At 34.7% G+C, this 16424-nt stretch overlaps 1 protein-coding gene across 1 annotated transcript in view; it reads left to right on the forward strand.

The window, feature by feature from the left end:
* Positions 1 to 5451: 5451 nt before the first annotated feature.
* Positions 5452 to 16424, forward strand: part of LOC123539024 (galectin-9-like) — a 54824-nt gene continuing 43851 nt past the window's right edge. Inside the window, exons 1-8 of the mRNA XM_053546083.1 lie at positions 5452 to 7403; positions 8593 to 8709; positions 9411 to 9530; positions 10001 to 10129; positions 11694 to 11779; positions 12191 to 12404; positions 13114 to 13224; positions 15267 to 15359. Coding sequence (XP_053402058.1) covers positions 8602 to 8709; positions 9411 to 9530; positions 10001 to 10129; positions 11694 to 11779; positions 12191 to 12404; positions 13114 to 13224; positions 15267 to 15359 — 861 coding nt within the window. The 5' untranslated portion in view covers positions 5452 to 7403; positions 8593 to 8601. The remainder of the gene's footprint in view (positions 7404 to 8592; positions 8710 to 9410; positions 9531 to 10000; positions 10130 to 11693; positions 11780 to 12190; positions 12405 to 13113; positions 13225 to 15266; positions 15360 to 16424) is intronic.

The raw sequence follows: 16424 nt of genomic DNA on the forward strand, positions 1-16424 counted from the left end.
TTTGTCTTGAATTATTCGCTTAAAACTACCTGTGTCCGTGTGGTAATTCTTCGTTTATGAATCAGCTGTATCCGTGTGGTAATCATTCATTTATGGATCACCTGTGTCCGTGTGGTAACGTTCATTTATGAATCACCTGTGTCCGTGTGGTAATCATTCATTTATGAATCACCTGTGTCCGTATGGTAATTCTTCATTTATGAATCACCTGTGTCCGTGTGGTAATCATTCAGTTATGAATCACCTGTGTCCGTGTGGTAGTCATTCATTTATGAATCACCTGTGTCCATGTGGTAATTCTTCATTTATGAATCACCTGTATCCGTGTGGTATTCGTTCAGTAATGAATGACCTGTGTCCGTGCGGTAATCATTCATTTATGAATGACCTGTATCCGTGTGGTACTCGTTCAGTTATGATTGACCTGTGTCCGTGTGGTAATCATTCATTTATGAATCACCTGTATCCATGTGGTAATCATTTATTTATGAATCACCTGTGTCCGTGTGGTAATCATTCACTTACAAATCACCTGTATCCCTGTGGCAATTATTCACTAACAAATCTATGGCCCAGTGGCAAGTATTAACTTGCGAATCATCTCTGTTATTGTGGCAATTATTAACTTAGAAAAAAAACTGTGTCCCTTTGGTAATTTTTCACTTATGAGTCACCTGTGTCCCTGAACCAGTTATTCACTAACGAATTATCTGTGTTCCTGTGGCATCATTCACTTACGAATCAATAATGTGTCTGAGGCAATAGTTCACTAACGAATAATCTGCGACCCTCTGGCAAATATATACATGCGTCCCGCCGCCAATTAGTAACTTACGAATCATCTGTGTTACTAAGGCAGTGATTAACTTAGAAACAAATGTGTCCCTTTGGTATTTTTCACTAACGAGTCAGCCGTGTTCCTTCACTTACTAATAATATGTGTTCCTGTAGCAATTATTTACCTACGAATCAGATGTGGTCCTGTTAGATTTATTCACTTGCGAATCATCTGACAGTGTGCCCTGGCAGTTATTCAGTAGCAAGTTATCTGTGTTCCTGTGGCAGTTATTCAGTTACGAACCACCTGTAATTCACTAGTGAATCATTCATTTTCCTGTAGAAATATTTACTTACAGATCAGCTGTACTCCGGTGAGAAATATTTACTTACGTATCATCTGTGTCCCTGTGGCAATTATTCACCTACGAACCAACTGTTATTCAGTGGCAGCTATTTTCCTACGAATAAGCCGTGTCTCTGTGAGAATCATTCACTTACGAATCATCTGTGTCCCTGTGGCAATTATTCACTTTCAAATCGACTGTGTCCCTGTGGCAGTTATTTACTTACGAATCAACTGTGTTCCTGTGGCAGTTATTCACATACGAATCGTCTGTGCCCATGTGGTCATTATTTAGTTTCAAATCGACTGTGCCCCTGTGGTCATTATTCACTTTCAAATCGACTGTGTCCCTGTGCCAGTTATTTACTTACGAATCAACTGTGTTCCTGTGGCAATTATTCCCTTATGTATCATCTGTGCCCCTGTGGTCATTATTCACTTTCAAATCGACTGTGCCCCTGTGGCAATTATTCACTTTTAAATCGACTGTGTCCCTGTGGCAATTATTTACTTACGAATCAATTGTGCCCCTGTGGCAATTATTTACTTACGAATCAACTGTGTTCCTGTGGCAGTTATTCACTTACGAATCAACTGTGTTCCTGTGGCAATTATTTACTTACGAATCAACTGTGTTCCTGTGGCAATTATTCACTTACGAATCAACTGTGTTCCTGTGGCAATTATTCACTTACGAATCATCTGTGTTCCTGTGGCAATTATTTACTTACGAATCATCTGTGTTCCTGTGGCAATTATTTACTTACGAATCAACTGTGTTCCTGTGGCAATTATTCACTTACGAATCATCTGTGTTCCTGTGGCAATTATTCACTTACGAATCATCTGTGTTCCTGTGGCAATTATTTACTTACGAATCATCTGTGTCCCTGTGGCAATTATTTACTTACGAATCAACTGTGTTACTGTGACAATTATTCACTTACGAATAAACTGTGTCCCTCTTGCAATTATTTACTTTTACCTATGCCCCAGTGAGAATTATTCACGTACGAATCACCTGGGGTCCTTACTGCAATTACTAACGAATCATCTTTGTCCCTGTGGCAATTATTCGCTAACAAATTACTTACAAGTGTCCCTTTGACAATTGTTCACTAACAAAACATCTGGTGTTACTGTGGAAATTATTCACGTACGAAACACCTGTGTCCTTGTAGTATCAAACATGTTTTGTATTCTGTATTTTAACAAACGGTAACTCTGCAAACTTCAAAACCCTTCTTGTAGCTGAAAATGCAAAACAAATGTAACACTTGTCTGTGGTATGCATTTCGCGTTGAAATTGGAAAGAATCATCAATGACTTCCGGTAATTTCCGTAAGATTTCGTACTCTCGTCATGTAGGTCGTAATTCTTCGAACATAAGTGTAAGTTGAATGTGCATTGTAAGTTTCAAAACAAAAAAAAAACAGAGAATGCTGAAATTGTATATGGATAGTAATTTTCCGACGGCCATGACGATTTCACGACATTAAGCAAGTTTGAGGTTATTAGGATTCTGTTTTAAAGTCTCTTTGTTGACAAGTGAATTAAAGAAATAAAAGCTATGGAACCGTCATATTATATGGCTTAGTTCTTCTGATCTCGAACTTGACCTTGAATACAGACATGGAAGGAAGTTACGTTATACCAAATTTATTGTTGTTGGAAAGATATGACGAGATATATTTTGTGGGCACGAAAAAATGGCCATTTGATTTTTATGTCACTTGGACCCCAACATTTATTCTGCATGTTGAACCGTTATGGCAAACATGTGTGCCAAATATTTTGTAAGAGTTGACGGAAGCATAAAGATACAGCTTTGTAAAGATTTTGTGGCTGACGAGTCCGCAAAAAGACTGGTCTAAATTACTTTAAATTATTATTGGTAATCTCGCATACATATTAAACAAAACTGATCTAAAATGTTATACAGTGTTTATACATTCAAATCTTTATGTACTTTATATATTATCCAGGTACCCAGTGGAATATATCCTCGCAACAATTCGACTTGGATGCATATTGTGTGCAGATTTAAATATTTCGTCTTCGTTACTTTCGTTTCAGTTCGACACGAAAGTGTTATATCTCATCCCGATTCTTACTGTCGACAATCGTAACTATCGTATAGATTTGCGCAGGAAAAAAACTTAGAATCACACATCAAGTCATCAAATGTTTTATATAGAGTCCTTTGGTTTTTACCACGACATCATTGTTAAGTTACAATTGTTTTCAACAAATTAAACAAAGTCGAAAGTTTGAATCATGTTGCTGGTATAGTTGTGGTTAAACTGGAATTCTTGTTAGATTTAGAATACATACTAGATAATTTCCTAATGTGCTTCAATATCGCTTGAAGTAGAATGGTTTAATCAAAAATGGGGTAAATAGGAGTGAGCTTGTCTTTACTGCTTTAACTGCTGGTAATAATTTGGCTACAGGCGGTCAATTACTTTTACAGAAGGACTATTGAAATACACTGTAGCTTATAAATAAATTAAAAGTAGTGATTTCCCAAGTTAAAGACCTGTTCCAGTCCTACCTTTTAACCTTAAATTGTCACTGAAAAAAAACAACAAGAAAATCCTGACTATGAACTATGAAATGAAGTGTGGCGCGTGGCCGTTAACTGTTACCTATTGTAATCATGGGTTGCATACACACAATAGAATTTGAACTGCTGCGGAGCAGGGCTTTAAAGGTATACTAGAACCAAATTTCATATTTGAAAATATGAACAATTATTTCATGATATAGTTTACGTTAACATGAAACTATCAGGTGTATTGTGTTTATTAACAGTAATACGGTAATATGCATTAACAGTAATATGCGTATAAATGTGTACCAGGCATTAAAAACTGGACTGTTACTGCATGATATTTTGTTATGAATATAACTCTATATAAATAATGGATAGATCCGACTTTTCTGATAAGGAACGCCCCACTTGGATATTGTTGCTATGTCTCACAAGCTTTCTCCAAAATGGCGGATACACATGATACCGCTATGACGGATACGCTTTTATAAAGTATCTAAATCTTCTACTCATTACTGTAAAAAGATTAAAAAACATGTCGGATCACGCGTTAAATGAATCATTTAATTATTATAATTTAGGTTACATTAATTCCGTAAAGAAAAGTGATGAAATGTAGCTGTTAAATATCGGTGCTAATAAGGTCTTCATAAATATGAAAGTCGTAGAATTTGATAAATTTGTTTATTTTGGGACCGCATAAAATGTTCACTGTTTATTGGTATAAAGTATAATACATATAATAAAAAGAAATCACGATACAGTTGCGTCCTTGCAAAGAGGAATATATCTATAAATAAATTAAAGTTGAATCTGTTGATTTCACTGAATAATACCTGCGCGTTGTAAATTCTATATGTTCGTGCATGACATGTGCTTTTACGCAACCGATATATGATGATTTCAAAATTTCTTTCATTTCTATATTTGCGAATAAGTACCAGTATATTATTTAAATGTGAATTAAAATCATTGTATTTTATTTTAATATGTTGTATTCTCCTGGAAACTCGACTGATACTGTTAGCCACAACATCGTTATGTTTGGAAATTCTGCAATATTTGTGTATACCTTCTGAAGGAATGTCACGCAGTTTGAAAAAGTTAAAACTTTGGCAGTATGTATCACGGTTATCGCCGGCTGCGAACGACAAAAGGAAGCAGATCGATTGTCACATCGGTGTTAGTCACACAAGTATAGTGTGTGCCTGTTATAAGTTGTAATTGATAATACATGTTTTTATTGAAAAGAAGGAGTAACAAATCAGCAGGTGTTAACGTTTTTCAATATGCGACACATTTATTCATGTCATTAATTAAATTATCTTATTATTTGATCAGTCAATGCTACAGATTGACGTAAAATCTTACAAGCTGTACACAATGATATTTATGGACATCTTAGTGGTTATTAAATAAAGAAGTCATACGATCATTTAACGCATGTTAATTCTATATTCATTGAGATTTGTATTTTGAAAACAAGAAAGTTAAGAAATATATGTCTATACATCGTTTCGGAATTTTATGCTCATTGCGATATTAAAACACTCATGCACTCGCACAAACGCATTCACAGACATTATTCCGAAATATATACATAGCAAGTTGGACAAAAGATGCAGAAACACCTTCTTCCGAATGTATGCTGATTCCCATGAAAAAAATACATATTTATATCTATAAAAATAGATAATCAGAACATCAACTTATGTTAGTTAGGCGTTATTGTTGTATGGCTCCTCTTGTTACTGGCTACAAGTTGTTTTTTCTAATTGTGGTAACGCAACCAACATCATTTTCATAACAATCTTTCTTCGTTTCAGTTGGTTCACGCACCATCTGCAACATTAAATAAGGCAAGAAACTTGAATAACGCATTCAAAATTACTTCTGATATTCTTAAGGAGAAAAACAAAAAATCAGTTCACGGAATATCTAGCATTTAAATTCTTACACGAAGTCTGTTGAATGTTGCTGAAACTAATAATGATAATGCATTCGACATTACTTCTGACCTTAGGAGAGAAGCAAAAAATCAGTTCACAAATATTTAGCATTAAAATTCTTATACAAAATGTGTAGAGCGTGGCCGAAATTTGGAGATCGCCGTTCACATGTATGCTTTATTTGCCTTAAAGAATTTCGTTACATCGAATGAAAATCCTGTAAAACCTGTCTGAGAACAAATTAAAAAATAGCTGTAATTTCTTGAAATGATACACTTGATAAATGAACATGCTACATCGGGTTTCGCAATTATTTATTACATGTGGTCACTTCTTTTCTTATTTCTAGATGTCATATTTACATTTTATATGTAAAGCATCTCGAGAACGTAAAAGAGTGCTGTTTTTATTTAGAACTTTACAGTCTGTAGGTACTTAGTTACGGTAAGCTTGTGAGACACAATGGCGCCTTAGCAACAAAGTCTACGGATCGACGGAAAACGCTTTTTATCCTACCCTCATATAAGATATAGCACAATATCAGCCTGCCTAATAAACTTTGCTTTATCTAGTCAGTGTCAAGATATCACTTTTGCGGGAACTTTTGAAATCACTTTATTTTATCAAAATTTTGCATTTTAATCATCACCATTGTATTTGAAATGTCTGAACTTAGTAAATGAGTGGTCAAATCAAAGGTTTTTATCCTGAAACAAAAAAGTTATTGCTATTTTTCACTTTTACAGCACTTCAGCCGGAAATTTTGAAAACAATTTTTTTCCAAATTTTCATTGAAACTGTTATCATGGTATTGAAAATGTTCTAACTAAGAAAGTAAGTGGTCAAATCAAAAGTTTTTATCCAGAAACAAAAAAGTTATTGCATTTTTTCAATTTTCCACAAACTGAATTACACTAGCAAACGTCATATTATATGACGTCAAGTCTGCACGCCGTTTAGCCGTTGCTCTTTCCAACGACTTTTTCCCAATTTTCTGAACAGGTAGGATAAATAGAATATTAGATTACTGTTTGAAAATGTTTTAATTTATTAGGCTCGTCTACGAAAAAATATAAGGCTCGACAGAGCCTCGCCTAATATATTTTCTTCAACTCGCCTAATAAATTTTAATTTATCAGACAGTAACCTAATATTCTCTATATCTTATTGGCCAATATTATTGGTTTGATTGACAGATCGGATCCATGCATTGATTTATATACTTAGTAAACTAAAAATACATTTGATGAGGATTTCCTCTTTTTTTTTTTTTTTTGCTTAAACTATTTTAGTGAAAGTTTGGCATTGGATCATCTGTTAGTGAGTACGTTAAATTTCAATCAGTCTAAAAATTCCATCCTAATAGTTGTATGTGCTGTGCCCATTTTGATCATGGGACAGAAATTTGAATACAAATATTCATTCTGCAATTACTTGAAATACCTCCGATTCTATCTATGGAACGCCCAGAATTGTACAATATGATGTGCGAACAAATATTTCATTTTAAACGAAACTTTGGGAAATATTTATAAAATTATTCTAAATTAGCTGAATTTTATACATGTGATTTCAATTTGAGAAGATACAAGGATATTAACTATCATTGTTTAAAAATCAAAAATTCCAGAACGGAAGAAAATAAAACTAGTTCAATTTCCTTATTATATCATTGTCTAACATTTAGGTCTTTTGGATAGAACATTTATATATTTTATTGTTGTCAGTATTTTAGTTTGTATTTTGAGTAACGTTGAGCAGGGTTCGTCAGTCATAGGTAAGTTTTCTTGAACTATCTGATTTATTTACAGAACGTTTTTTTTCTCTTTTTGAAAAAAAAGCTGATTTTCCTCAAATTTTTTAAAGGATATTCTTTCTATTTTTCTTTAAAATACATACAAATCAATCAGTTTTATTTAAACAATAACAATTTAACAAAGCGATATACTTTTAGATTTTTTCCGTGTAATTCTAGGTCCTGGCTATCCTTTGAGGCAAACTTTGGTACCTGGGGTAGCTAAATATTTTGAGGGGAGGTCGCAGAAGGTTTCTTTTTGTTTAGGCTTAGAATGTTCCAATATCTGGACCATATCTACTAAAGCTTCGACCTGGTTGAGCCGCTACCCTAGTAACATATACCAATAAGTATACTTGAACATGTAGCTACATATCCCGCATTCAGTTTGACATCTTGAGTAGCTTGAGTATGCTATAAATGAATGTATTTCAGTATATTTCAACATATATGTCCATACATGACGGTTAATATATATCATGAACATATAGATACATGCGCTAGATATTTCGGAGATAACTTGAAGTGTCTCTCATCAAACTAACTTACTAAGAGGCCCGCGGTCGGGTCTTCTTATGACAGAAGGCTTCGCGCGTTCGGTAATAACACAGGGCACATTAAAGAAACAGGCTGTCCATTCGCAAAGAGCAAGGCTAAGTAACCCGGAACTCTCACTGTTTTGTAGCTTTTTTTTCCAGATATGTCCCTTCAGTCAGAATTGATCACCTTGCGATATCCGTACTTATAGTGGTTTAGAAGCTGATTAGCTACCTTTGTGTGCGAAGCACCTTTAAATGTGTTCATCATGGAAAAAAAGTTTGTTATAACATGATAAAATATATATGTATTCATTCTCTAAACGTTATTTTAAATACCGCTAAGAAGAAGCCTATTAACATTATTGGTATTTGGCAGACAGACAGACAGACAGACAGACGTTCAAACGTGAGTAGAAGGAGGAGAGAAATAAGTTGGACGCCTGAGTTACTATGTCAAAATTCCGAGTTGTAATAATGTATCTCAAAATTTCAAAATTTCGAGATAAGTATTTCAAAAATTGGAGTAATTAAATACAATTTTCCTGTCAATCATATTCTTCCTTAGGTTACGTTACACTTAATCTTAAGGGTTTAAAAATATTTCCTCAAAATACATAAAATCACTGTTGCAGAATTGTAGCATGGATCACGAAGCTAAAAATAGAAACATAACAGCGGATGACAATGGTCAGTTTTCAGGAGAAATGAATAGTGGCTCAACCAATGCTCTTCATCACCACCACCACCACGTAAGTGAACTACTTTGAATTGCAACAGTTATTAGGCGCGTTGATGAAAACATAAAGTACGCTCGTCTTTGCGATACAAAACGTTGAGAAAAAGTGACTTGTTCATGATGGAAAATAAGTTATCAAGTGTTCAGTATGAACAATACTCATCTGCCGAACTGTACGATATATTAGAAATACGCAGCTAAAATTGGCTAGACGTTTACCCAGTTCATGAAAATAGTTTCTAAAAAATAGGCATGTACAATGACTTATTTCTGGTCAGAGCAAGAGGGTGAGATATGCCATCTTTATGATCGATATATAATTTCTTTGTCAAAAGAGATGTTTCAAAATGGTCGCGATATTTTCCGTTTTGTGTTCCGTTTAGCAGTTTCATAAAACTAGTATTAGCCCGCCGTATGTTCTCCGTGACGATTTGATAAAAGACATTGTGACTGTAATCATTCGTCCCCCACTTCTGATAATTCATGTGAGGAAGTTAGCAATTACTTGCGGAGAACAGGTTAACACTGGTATAGAATCCAAGAACACTGGCTAACGTTAACTAGCCCGCCGTTACATGACTGCAATACTGTTGAAAAACGGCGTAAAACCCAAAACAAATAAACAATAAAACTAGTATTTTCTCGCTGCAATAAATTTCGATTTTGAGCTTGATTTATTTAGCTATTAAAATACGTTAAAAACCTCTGTTGCAGGAAAGTAGCATGGATCACGAAGGTAACAAAAGAAAAACAGCGGATACCAGTGGTCAATTTCATGGAGGAATGAATGGTGCCTCACACAATGCTCATCATCAGCATCAGCATCATCATCACGTAAGTGTACAGTTTTGAATTGCAACAGTCATTATCGGTTCTTTCATAAGCGCGTTGATGAAAACATAAATTACGATAAGAATAGTAACTGTTTAGAAAAAGTAACTTGTATATATGATGGAAAATGAATTATCAATTGTTCAATATGAACAAATGTGCCGAAATGTTTGATATATGAGGTGTACGCCACTAAAATTGGCTGGTAGCTTCCCACGTACATGACCATGGTTGTTATAGTATACATAGGCGTAGAGTATATCATGTACAATAAGTAACTTACGAGTATGTCGAAATATCAAAATAATGAGTCAAAATTACGTATAATTATTTCGAACTGTTGAGCATATAAATAAGATTCTCCGGCTTTTAATTATAATATTCTTCCACAGGTTGCAATATATTTAAAGGTTTTAAGCTATTTTGAGCTTTTTCTATTCTGTTACTAAAATACGTTATAATTAATGTTGCAGAGTTGTAGCATGGATCATGAAGGCAAAAATAAAACAACAGCGAATGACAATGGTCATTTTGGTGGGGAAATGGATGATGCCTCAACCAGTGCTCCTCATCACCTATCTCATCATCATCACCAACATTATGTAAGTAAACTAATTAGAAAATCAACAGCCTGTATCAGTTCTTTTATAGGTGCGTTGATGAAATAAAATAGAAAAAGTGGAAACTCCACTGGTCGCTCAAAGAGCATGAAAATGTTGCAGGCTCGGTTTGATTTAGCCTGTTCAGGGACGGTAGTGGATCACGCCCTCTAGACCCAGGCTGAGCAGAACTAAATATTTATACAGATTACAAGTATCAAAAACAATCTTGAGAGGTCTGCAGATGTGTTCACAGGGTGAAAAAAAATTAAATTAAATACGACCCGAAATGTTATATACCGACACTCTAGCGTATGCCTTTAAATTTTATGTTAAAACAGTTTTTCAAACAAATATCATGCATAATAGTGTCGTTAGAAAAGTTTTTTACACTTAGAGTCCTGAAGGGAGGTAATAAAAAGAAACAGATTCAATAATTATTCTTTTTATGGTAATCAGTATTCAAATCTTTCACAAATATTGAAGAAACCGATTATAAAAATGGGATTTAACAAAAAAGTGATATATTTTATGTCCATAATGGAAAATGTGGCAGCCACATTTTGGTCAAAGGCATTATGAGCCTTGAATTAAATCAATAGTCATAGAACGCATCATGCAATTGCTAATTCGGCAAACGATATCAATGCCAGAACGATTGGGATACCTGTTGTCAGTTGATGGTACGTTTTCTTTGATGGTACGTTTTCTTTGCCCGCCCGCTTAGCTCAGTAGGTAAGAGTGTTGGTCTACTGATCACGGGGTCGCGAATTCGATCCTCGGGCGGGGCGTATGTTCTCCGTGACTATTTGATAAACGACATTGTGTCAGAAATCATAAGTCCTCCACCTCTGATTCATGTGGGGAAGTTGGCAGTTACTTGCGGAGAACAGGTTTGTACTGGTACAGAATCCAGGAACACTGGTTAGGTTAACTGCCCGCCGTTACATGACTGAAATACTGTTGAAAAACGGCGTTAAACCCAAAACAAACAAACAAACAAAACGTTTTCTTTGGTGCACTATGCTACAAATATGGCCTGAAAACATAATGAAAGACATCCAAAATGTCTACTTTTCATTATCATCAAATTCTTGCCTCGTGCAATATAGACGGAAATATTCATATTTTTGAAACCAGATTTTAATGTTTTATTCACATAATATATATATAATTAAGGCGTAAAAAAATATTGTTTTTTTTTTCGATATCCCGACCTACCCTAAATTTTTGGCCCGACCCTAAATGTTATTATGGCCTTGGAAAACATTGTTTTTCAACTTTTTAACAAAAATTGCAAAACTGCACTTTAAACATGGTTAGTGATGTTAGAAATCAACTTACTGATGATGTTCTAAAGGCATTACCCCCTTGTATATATGTGTGTATTCATTTTTTGACACAAAAATAATTTCCGAAAAGTCTCAGTTAATAATTTTTTTTTTTTAAATCCGACCTACCTACCCTATTTTTTTAGCATGTTACCGGAAACAAAGACTTTTTTATGCCTAAATGTAATGCAAAATGCTGCATCAATATGACCACACAGCTTCGTTTTTACTTACAGCCACTACCATTTGTACAGAAAACGGGATTTCTCAGACCAAATGATATGCATTTCATCTGTGGAGTACCACACCCAAATGCTCGAAGGTAAGTTAAATACAAGTAAATATTTGAGCCGCGCCACGAGAAAACCAACATAGTGCGTTTGCGACCACATGGATTCAGACCAGCCTGCTTATCCGCGCAGTCAGGTCAAGATCCATGCTGTTCACTAACGGTTTCTCTAATTGTAATAGGCTTTGAAAGGGTCCATGCTGGTCGCAAATGTACTATGTTGGTTTCCTTATGGTACTGCTCAAGTAGTTTTTTTTCTGTGCTACCTAAAGATATCGACTATCGTTAGTATTTCCGGTTTGTCACATACCTTTGTTTTTAGTTTGTGTTTTATTCTGATTATTCAATTTTTTTTTGTGTCGAATGAATACTGACATCCTTAATATTTTTAAAGCATAAGACTAATTTTTAAAACAATGTTAAACATCACCTTTGTATTTCTAGGGTCACAGTCAATCTGCAATGTGGAAATGACGTCATCGCATTTCACTTTGATGTGCGCTTTAATTACCTGAGTGGCAGAAATGTTATTGTTCGAAATACAAATATAAAGAAAGGTTGGGGTCCCCCGGAAATATATCTACCTGGCGGTTACTTCCCCTTTCAGCCGAACAAGTATTTCGAGATGATAATTCTGGCTGAACCTCATTGTTTCAAGGTAAATTTAAGTATTTTATTGACGTCACCTTATTGTTGTAACCATTGTTTTTTGTGTTTTTTTTCTCACGAATTGAAATTGATGTGACTTATAGCTTTTAGTTTAACCTACCCGCTAACAGGGCGGTTACTTAAATCAGTATGAAAATATTTATACATGTAGTGTGTTTAATTTGTTTCTTATATAGACTTAACACGGTAACTTGGCTTACACACCCAGTGTTTTAAGGCGTCAACAGTTTTATTATTTCTGTTTCATATTTACTACCGGAGGTAACTTATACCCCAGTTTCTCAATCAGTCCGCTAGTTACACACTTTGTACATTTAAAAGTACAAGATATGTGTTCATGAAATATTGTACATAGAAAGAAGGTCATATGGAGAATATCTTCATAATTTAATGTCTACAGGAGGTACGAAGTTCAGCGGGCCGACTTTCGGCAGGGTACCATAAAGACCTTTTGTTATGTCGCTGTGACAGAATGAAATAAAAGAAATGGCACATATCTGCCACCTTAGGAATATTATATATAATTTGAATGAAATGGCTATTTATAGTTTCATAGGAAGAAACATCGCGACTGTAAATATGTATATAATAGAGGAAGCTTCTTAAAATACAATGTATATAATTTGTTTATATTTTCCCAATCAACAAGCAAATATACAGTTTCTGACGCCGTGACTGCACTTCCATATCATTTACAGGTAGCCGTGAACAACCAGCACTTACTGGAGTTCAAGCACAGGATACCTCTTGATCGTGTAGATACACTCTACATTAAAGGTGACGTAATGCTCACACAAGTCAAATTCAAGGTATGACCTGAATGTCTTCTTTCTGATCCTTCGGCATGCAGAGAGAATACCGCAGTATTGATGATCAAGAAAACTTTATTTCTTATTGCAGACAGACTGCATTACTAGAATAAATTACTTTTAGATAAAATGTGAATTTTGTTATAGCAAACTAATACATTTTTGTTTAAATGCACATATGTCCTCATTGTGTGAAGTGCCGTGTTTCAAGTTTTAAGTTTCATGATACAGCTATGAAATGCTATAATTCGCCAACGTAAGTAGCTCTGAGGTAAGGGAACAGGGATATAATTCTTTATCAGGGTGTAAAATGCTCTCTGTATCGCGGCTGTAAAAGATTACAGTCCGCCTGCGTAATTATATCTAGATGTTAGGAATGACCTAAATAGGCAGATACCGTCCTGTCCTAAATGTAAATTTGATTTGTCAAGACTTTCCAGATCCTTTGACATGCAGAAAGAATATCGCAGTATAGATGGTCGAGACCACTTAATTTCAAATTGCAGACAGACTCCATTACTAGAATGTATTACTAGTATTGAGAATTCGTATACAGCAAACTTTGGAATTGTATCAAGTCTGCAATGAATCACTTTTTCTTCTGTTAAATGCTAAAATAATTATAAATACGTCTTCGATTAAATGTACATATTTCCTCATTGTGCGAAGTGCTCTGTTCAAATTTGAACTTTAATAATACAGCTTTTGGTATGAAATGTTCTCTTAATCGCGGCTATAAAGTTTGACAATCCGCCCATGTATTTAGCTCTGAGGTTAGAGAACAGGAATATCAGTCCTGACTGTGTGTTGTTTCAATGTCGTAGATATGAAGTTTTACATTCGTCCACGTAATAAGCTATATAAGTTTAGAGAACAGGAATGTCATACCTTATAGTGTGAAATACTCTCTGTATCGCGGCTATAAAGTTTGACAATCCGCCCACATTATCAACTCTTTAAGTTAGAGAACAGCAATGGCATTCCTTACGGAGTTAAATTTTCTTATTATCGCGGCCATGAATGTTTTCAATTCGCCCACGTAATTAGCTCTGAGGCTAGAGAACAGGATTGTCATAACCGATGGTGTGAAATGCTCTCTTTATCGCGGATTAAATGTTTTACCATTCACTCAAGTAATTAGCTGAGGTGATGGCATAAGATGGCCGAGAATTTACGGGCTCTAACTTTGTATTACTTGCCCCTTTCACCTGTGTTTCGAAACCTTTGGGTGTAGAATTCTTTAAGATGAGGAAGTTATCCAGCTAGTCTTGTTACCTAGGTGCCTGCTTGTACTTTAAATAATGCCTAAAGGAAAGGCGCGAAAGTTACGTCAACGCTGCTTAGTGATAACGAGCCGCTGTTTGACGACGTCCGCGTATAGCCAGGGGGAACGTTCCTTAGATGACGTCACAGATGTTCCTTCTGGTGAATAGAATGGCCGGAAAGCTGATTTTAATGTTAAATGCAACAAAATGTGTGCAATGTATTATATAATCTTGTTTACAAATGGGAAAGAAATATAATGTAAATATAAGAAATGAAACTTAGAAAATTATATTCGACACTTATGTGAAGTATTATAAAGAGAAATATTTCCACCGATTTGGAAAAATAACAAAACATTGGTCTTAAGAGTGGAGAAGAATTTCGTGGTAACCACATGTCTCACAGATATTGAAACCAGGACAGAAATGATACAAATTTCTGAGCAGGAAATAAATCATCAACTCGGATGAAACAGAATTCTTTTCTTGATTATGACTACAAGTTTAATTAAAGATCAGTTACAAATATTATTATTCATTTATGCCTTTTCCGTGTTTGCAATTTAGACAGTAAAAACTTTGTTACATTTAATCTATTATAAGTTTCAAATAATCTTTATATTGTATGTTGGTTTGTTTTGGAAAATTGATTTCGAGAACATGAAAAAAAAACCTCCAGCCATTTATATTCTTCCTCAGATTACACTTACTTTTAAAGGTTTAAATATATTTTCTCAGTTTTGAATTTATTCTATTACGTTAACGTTAATGTTGCAGAATTGTAGCATGGATCACGGAGCTAATAATGGAATAATAACGAGTGACAATGGTCATGCCTTACACGATGCCCATCAACCTCACCACCATCACGTAAGTAACTATTTTGAATTGCATCAGCCTTTATCAGTTCTTTTATAGGTGCGTTGATGAAAACGTTTAAAGCGATCGTTTTTTGCGATATGAAACATTGTAAATGTGACTTGTACATGATCGAAAATAAATTATCAATTTTTCCGTATGAAAAATACCCATCTGCTGAACTGCACGATATATAAATATGTGCGACTAAATTGGGCTACAAAGTGCCCCAGTTTATGACCAAGGTTCTAATACACCTTTGGATGGAGCAATACATGTACAATGACATTTTCTTTCTATCTAGTTATCAAAAGTCAAAAGTATGAGAATAACGAGGCAGAATACAAAGTTGAAAAAGCGTGTTACATAATATATCATGGTTGAAGATACTTAACACTAGACGAGGCAAAATACAAATTTGAAAAAGCGAGTTACTCTGTCAAATCTTAAACATATGGTTGAAAATACTTAACAGCAGAATATACATGCATAAATAAGCACATTTTAGCTCGACTATATACGAAGTATAAGGAGAGCTATCCTACTCGATCCGGCATCGGCGTCGGCGTCTTTGGGTGCGTCCCCACCTTGGTTAAAGTTCTTTTACACTTTCTATTTTTTCAACTTATCTTTGTAATTACTTGATGGATTTGATTCAAACTTAAAAAAGTTATTCCTCATCATCACCCACATCATCTGACATAAGGGCCATAACTCTGGCAAAAATATTTCATGATTTATCCCCCCTTTTCACTTAGATTTTCAGGTTAAAGTTTTGATTCACTTTCACTCTATCTCTGTTATTACTGAATGGATTTGATTCAAACTTAAAATAGTTGTTCAGCATCATCACCCACATCATATGACACACGGTGCATAACTCTGGCACCAATTTTTCATGAATTATTCCCCTTTTTACTTAGAATTTCAGCTTAAAGTTTTGGTGCACTTTCATTTGTCTCTGTTATTACTGAATGGATTTGATTCAAACTTAAAATAGTTGTTCAACATCATCAACCACATCACATGAAACAAGGTGCATAACTCTTGCATCAATTTTTCAAGAATTATTTCCCC

This window comes from Mercenaria mercenaria, chromosome 1 (assembly GCF_021730395.1).
Source record: "Mercenaria mercenaria strain notata chromosome 1, MADL_Memer_1, whole genome shotgun sequence".
NCBI classification, from domain to species: Eukaryota; Metazoa; Mollusca; class Bivalvia; order Venerida; family Veneridae; genus Mercenaria; species Mercenaria mercenaria.